Source organism: Diaphorina citri, unplaced genomic scaffold (assembly GCF_000475195.1).
Source record: "Diaphorina citri unplaced genomic scaffold, Diaci psyllid genome assembly version 1.1 scaffold2567, whole genome shotgun sequence".
Lineage (NCBI taxonomy): Eukaryota > Metazoa > Arthropoda > Insecta > Hemiptera > Psyllidae > Diaphorina > Diaphorina citri.
Genome location: NW_007379987.1, coordinates 18,250 through 25,454, shown reverse-complemented (window position 1 = coordinate 25,454; position 7,205 = coordinate 18,250). Strand labels below are relative to the sequence as shown.

The 7,205-nt window shown below is 39.4% G+C and overlaps 1 protein-coding gene across 1 annotated transcript in view; it reads left to right on the top strand.

Annotated features, from left to right (window-relative positions):
* Positions 1-4,743: 4,743 nt before the first annotated feature.
* The window catches only part of LOC103519149, a gene marked incomplete at its 3' end in the record, with an annotated part of 16,958 nt that continues 14,496 nt past the window's right edge, over positions 4,744-7,205 (top strand). The window contains exons 1-2 of the mRNA XM_017448089.1: positions 4,744-4,747; positions 5,479-5,549. Coding sequence (XP_017303578.1) covers positions 4,744-4,747; positions 5,479-5,549 — 75 coding nt within the window. The remainder of the gene's footprint in view (positions 4,748-5,478; positions 5,550-7,205) is intronic.

Below are 7,205 nucleotides of genomic sequence, written 5' to 3'. Positions count from 1 at the left end.
TATTTCCTTCAAAAGAACCCTACCCAAAAAAAAAAAAAATCCTTTGAATGCAGTGCAATCGCGCACTACGCTTTAATGCCCAAGGTCTGGCCCATTAAAATCAACTATAGCTTCCTCTGTCTGTATTGACTGTAAAGCGTAGTGCGCGATTAGAACGAATTCAAAGGTTTTTTTTTTTTTTTTTCGAGTGTACCACTAAAAATACCCTGTAGAATACCGATAAGTACAGATGCAATTAGTGTTACAGATTAGGTAGTACCTTCATAATAGCTAAAGGTAACGCTACCAACAGGTAAACTTGATAAGAACAGATAATGTGCATGGCCATTAAACTGGTAAGCTAACGTACAGTAATCTCTCTTATGAGGTATTTTCTCTCCCGAGAAGTGCCTAAAGCAGAGTCCACACTAAACTTATGTTAGAAATACCGTACCATGATCGTCCGATTATATCCATCAATCAATATTTTATTGTGTATTTTATACAATTTAGTATGTTCACAATTTAAGCCAGACCAGCTTGCCAGTAACGTGGAAGGTAGCGTGCCTGCCTTGTAACCGTTAAATCGCAAGTTCGATTCCTGCCTGAGACGTATTTTATACTGAACGGTGAACGGATAATAGGTATTCGTTCTCGGAACGGCTGGCTTTCTCCTATCCTGTCTTCTGTTCGATTTTCGGACGATAAGACCTCCGTTTTTACAGTTCCCTCTATGAAACCCCCTTGAAAAAAGTTCCTATTCAATAGCTCCGTGTGTATGCGCCTTAAGGCGTAGTACACACTGAACCAACTGATCGTAGGACCACTCGGGCACCACGACTCCTCGAGCCTTTTCTCATTAGGGTTTGGGGTTTCTTTCAGATCTTTTCCCGCGATTTTCCACGGTTGTACGACCGAGAAGGACCCTAACCCTGGAGCTATGACTTGTAATCTCAGTAACAATGATGAAGATGGACTATTATACAAGTTCCCTCGATACTATATTATAAATAGAGGCAGGGATGATATGAGGAGGGGGCAGGAAGCCTTGCCCCGCTCCCTCGGGATTTTTTGCTTCTAAAGGTAGTAATAATTTAATAAACTGAAAATATTGTCTAGGGAAGAGTTAGCAATATGGAGATTAATTGATAGATGCTAATAGCTTTCCTGTGGCAATTTGTGATTAATTGTCATTGAAGATCCAGTCGATCGATACTTGGGAAGAAGCTCCTCATAGTCCTGATCAAAATTGTACAAACCGTTATGTTTCGCCATTTCTTGATGGCATCTTCAGGCAAAGGAAAGGAAAAATCGACAATCTTTGACCTCAACCCACTTCAGCCAGCAGCTATAGATCACTGAAAGCTCCCATGGCGTAGTGGTCACTGCGCTCGCCTTGCACGCGGGAGACCCGGGTTCGATTCCCGGCGGGGTCAAGAAAATGTGTATCATGCAAATGATTGATTCCGTGACTGGCTGTTGCGGGGCCCACTCAGCCTCGTGAGGAAAATGAGTAGCTATGACATATAAATGCGCATAGCGACCGGTGCCAGCATGGTAGGTAAACATTAGATTTTAGAATTATTTAAATATTGGGAAAATGCAATGCTGCAGTGAGCACCAAAGTTGTGACATAATAACACAAAGAAACTGCATTTTATAGATCACTGAAGTTAAGGAACGTTGTGCGTGGTTAATATCCGGATGGGTGACCATCTGGGGTAGTAATCATTTATGATGTTTTACTCCAACAGTAGGCTATTCTTATTCTTTCCCTTTACCATTCCTCATTTATAAACTTATATGGGTTTGGTGTTACATGCCAGTCTTTTTCTTTTCCAGTCAGCTCGGCTGAAATTCTCAAACTATAGCTTAAACCCACGTCCTCCTGTTTACCAGTCTTTCACCACTGCACCACCGAGGCAGGCTAGGAGAATTCTTTCAGAGATGATCACAAAATCAGAATTCACAACTCATACCTACATACTGTCTCTTCTCGCCCATCTGATGAGAGACATACTACGGGATGGGCATGCCACGACACAGACCACATGCGTCCAATGTAGCATTTGTTTCATTGCTACGAAATAAAAACGGCGGTGAAACACTCATCTTTAAAAAAACCTTTGCGTCCAAATGAGCATTTTTTTCATTTCCACGAAAAAAAAACGGGGGGGAAACCCATTTTTAAAAAAAAAAAAAAAAAAAAAAATGATATTATTGATATTTCATCAGGTTACATAATTATCATAAGAACCCATAATTACTCCAGGCTAGGACGATTCGAATCCAATATCCAATCAATATTGACTAATTACCTAACCCATTGACGTCCCATGAGGCTTTTAACCCATTGACGTCTCATGAGGCTTTTAAACCCTTGAAGGCTTAGTATAGAGCTTAGCAGTTATACAGTGCTAAACCGGTATCAAACAAAGCTTGAAATTCACTTCACTTCCTAGTAATACCTATAGTTGTTACGACTGATGCATATTAATTGACTTTTACCGCTGATGAGGTGATGAGTACCTACCTTTTACGTCCTCCAGCGAGACGAAAGAGATAATGTGAGTAGGTGGGTAGCTTGTCGTCGAATGGAGGGTAAAAATCCTCATCACTATAGAGCTTAGCAGTTATACAGTGCTACACCGGTAACAAACAAAACTTGAAATTCACTTCACTTTCTAGTAATACCTACGACTGATGCATATTAATTGACTTTTACCGCTGATGAGGTGATGAGTACTTACAACCTAGTAATACGTAGTCACTGGTGGGTTGGTACACCTACCTATGTATCTGTATTCAGTGGATATTGATTGAGTAATTAAACTGAATAATGATAAATAATGATTGGACTTCTCTCTCTCTCTCTCTCTCTCTCTCTCTCTCTCTCTCTCTCTCTCTGAAATCCTAGATACTGACCTGCCTACAGGTATGTTCTTATACCGATACCTACAATATCTATACAGGTACCTATTCTAGGTACAAATAGGACATCTATAGGTACCTACACCTTCAGTACCCATCTACTGTCTACCTATACAGGTACCTAGCTACCTATTCTAGGTACAAATAAATAAATAGATCATCTATATCTATAGTCTATAGGTACTTGAACCGAAGTTCTGAAGGTCTTGATTTATAATCTAGATTGAATAGAGTTCATGCTATTACGCGAACCAAATCTATTGTAAGCAGTTACCCATAGTAATAAATAATGTAGTTACATAGTAGTAAATATAATGTGTATTATGTACATGGTTACATTATAGCTTGAGATGAAAGAACTAAGGATCTATGAGAAGAAAGTCAGCCGTTCCAAGAACGAACCTTACCTGTTTAGGACAAGTCCGCCTGGAGAATCGAACCCGAGAATCAGTGCTTACAACGCAGACGCGCTACCTTCCAAGCAAACTGATCAAATAGATACTCGAATTCTTTTCAAATACTCAAAAAAATCAGTAATAAATTGCAAGGAGGGGAAGGATTGGATAAGAGAAATCGGAAAAAGGATGATTGAACAAACAGGAGAGAAAAAAGCAAGATTTTACCTACTCCAACGTATAAGCCTGGCAGTTCAGCGTGGGAATGCGGCTTCGATTTTGAGTGCCCTTCCAGGACATGAAAACCTCGAAGGGGTGTTTTATTTGTAATTTTAGATGTATTCTTAAATAAATACAAACATTTGTGAAATAAGCATTTCCAGAGTTGACAAATGTAAAGAACTAAGAAGAAGAAGAACAGCGGCGGGTAATTGAACCCAGGACCTTTGATTTGCAAGGTTGGTGTGATCTGTGGTATGCATTGGTATAAAAATAAATAATTAATGATAAAAAAAATAACGAAAATGTTTTTGATGGGAATGACCGAGGGCGTGGTGCTAATTTTTTTTCATAATCATAACATATGAAATGGTGTGAAGAGGTCTGGCAAGTTCCAATATCATTATACGGTTGATAACTTTTAGACCTCGAATTCCGATTCTGCTGATCAATTAGCCAATAACCGGGAGCGGATGGCAAATGAAAAAAATAGCACGTGGAAACCCCTAACCTTAGCAGGATTTCAGTGAGGGGGGGGGGGAATCGGAAAAGTGACTTATAGGGGGAGGGGGGGCTCCAAACTATTAGGCCAATACATTCAAATCGAGAATTATTTGTGGTAAAGCAAAGGGCTTGTTCACAACAAAATTTTTGGCCCTGGACCAAAAATTTTGGATGGAGTAGAGCCTTATCGAATCTGAGCTTGGAAATCTGAATCAGGCCCGAGTATTTTTGAGTCTTTAGGATCGAGCAGAAAAAAAAAATTCAACTAAATACGGCCCTGGGAGCGGTATTAATTCCCTCCAATTTCGGGAATTAAAATCATTGGGGACGCTTTTTTGTGACGGAAAGAGAATTTAATTTGTAGATGCCCGCATTTTATGACTGTAAAAGGGGCACATTAATACCTTTCTCTGATGTCCGAAACTTTCGTCCTGCTATCGTAAAATGTATTAATGTACCCAAATTGAGAGACGAATAGCTATTACAGTCAATTGATTTCGGTCTACTCTATAAGTAGTGTGGGACAACAAATATTTTACCTTCTCCAAAATCCCCAGACTTAGGTATTTCGGAAACATTTTAACATTTATTTTTTTTTTCCATCGATATAGATAACTTTGACTGCCAGGTCTTGTCGTTTCGAAAGCGGAAGGAGAAGACAGGATAGGACAGGAGAAAGCCAGTCGTTCCGAGAACGAACCTTATTATTTAAACCATGGGTAAAAATAATATACCGAGGGGTTGGGTAAGGGGGGGGGGGGGGCGTGAAAAAATGAGAATATGCCCAAAGGGGGCGCCATGCAAAAAAAAGTTTGAGAACCACTGGTCCAATGTGAACACTAAGGTCGTTAGGTATTTTACTTCTGGCTATAAGAGTCCACTGGTAGTAAAAATATTGAGCAATATAATTACTCATTTAGGTTGGATAGATCCTCAGCCAAGATGTTATTCTCTTATGTCATTCAGACCCGAATTTGTCCATTTGTTACTTTTGGTACCTACAATACAATACCTGCCTCGGTGGCGTAGTGGTCAAGACACTCGCCTGGTAATCAAGAGGGCGTGGGTTCGATCCCAGCCGAGGTATGGAAATTTATCCTTCTTTATTTGAGAATTTGACCACATAATAATGGAGCTCTAAGGGTTAGGTGGTAGAGAACGCCTAAGGCGTTAACCTCGCCTAGAGGTTGCCTTCCACCTTCCACTCAAGAGTCTATTATTATTACCGGAAAATAGCCTATAACCTTCACGGGAGTGCAAGCAATAAGTTGACAGAGTTTCATAGCAATCGGATGAGCGGTTTGGCCAGGCATAAAGTTCGAACAAACAAACATTCATTTTTTTATATATATTAGATTGTATTTTATAATTTCTAATAAAAATTGTATTTCATCATTTTCGTGTGTGTTTTTATCATGTCTGACTCTTTCTGTTTTCTTCTGTGTTTCAGGTTCAATAAAGACTTCTCTACTGGCAGGATCCACATTCAACATATCCTGGCATTTAGCATATCCGCATAGGGTGAGTAGAATGGAATTGAATAATAATAGAATAGAATGATAGAATATGAATATGAATAGAATGATAGAATATGAATAGAATAGAATGATAGAATATGAATAGAATAGAATAGAATAGAATGATAGAATATGAATAGAATAGAATAGAATGATGGAATATGAATAGAATAGAATAGAATATGAATATGAATTAGTCCTATGCGAGTAGTACGTAATATGTATTTTTGTTCTAATGTTTTTTCAATCAGTTGCCTTGCCGCAAAGATCATATCGATTGTTGAATGGTTACTCCGGAAGCCGCACTGAGTGTGTTCAATGTGAGAACTCACATTGAACACACATACGTACATACGTACAGACCATGAGCACAAACCGGTCTTGAGATATTTTGTATACAACCTTTTCCCATTTAAACCTGTGGTACATACATACGTACAGACCATGGGACAAAAACTACTTTTTTGTTCTACTTTTTCCCATTTAAACCTGTAGTACGTACGTACGTAACGTACAGACCATGGGCTAAAAACCACTTTTTTGAATCAGGGTCAAAACACGGATATTTCCAACCATTTCCCGATTTTTGAAAATTTGGACCGATTGCAATACTTTCATTACTAGTATAGCTCCGCTATACTGTAGTAATAGAAAGTAAAAATTAGTAATAAATTGCAAGGAGGGGAAGGATTGGATAAGAGAAATCGGAAAATGTAATGTAATGTAATGTAAATGTAAATGCAGTTTCTTTGTGTTATTATGTCACAACTTTGGTGCTCACTCTCACTGCAGCATTGTAGGATTTTTCCAATATCTCAATAATCTTAAAATCCAATGTTTACCTACCATGCTGGCACCGGTCGCTATGCGCATTATATTACATAGCTACTCATTTTCCTCACGAGGCTGAGTGGGCCCCGCAGCAGCCAGTCATGCAGAATCAACTCATTTGCATGATACAAAATTTCTTGACCCCGCCGGGAATCGACCGGGTCTCCCGCGTGCAAGGCGAGCGCAAGTGGACCACGTACGCCATGAGGAGCTGACGGGTAGAAAATCGGACAGAAAGGACTCGATTGAACAAAACGAGGAGGAGAAACAAAGCAAGATTTTACCTACTCCAACCTATCAAGCGCCTGGCCGTTCAGCGGGGAATCGCGGCCTTGCGAGTTCTTGAGTGCCCTTCCAGGTTTCATGAACCAGGCCCCTTCCAGGGTGTTTTATTTTGTAATTTTCAATGTATGCCTTATATAAAGATATTCTTTTTTTCCAACCAATAAATCTACAAAAAAAAAAAAAAAACAATGGATACTCCAACAATAATTTCGTCTACAGATACCGTCTCGCGCCGCGCCGCAAACTCGACCATCAATCCGAATTGACCTATCCAACAATTAAGCGTGATTACGCCTAATGAGAGATTACGCATCAAGTGAAGGAGTTACCAAAATCGTGATGCCAATGGCAATCGATTTCCAAGCAAGGTTCATAAATAAACCCAATAATAAATATTCTATGGAGTATTGCAAGAAGAAACTGGTAGCCAGTAAGTGTCTAATGCAGGAGGTTCTCAACTGGGGGGCGCGATCTTTCTCCTATAAAAACAAAAAAAAAAATCAATTTATACCACAAACACCTACCAGGTACTGTCTTCCAACCA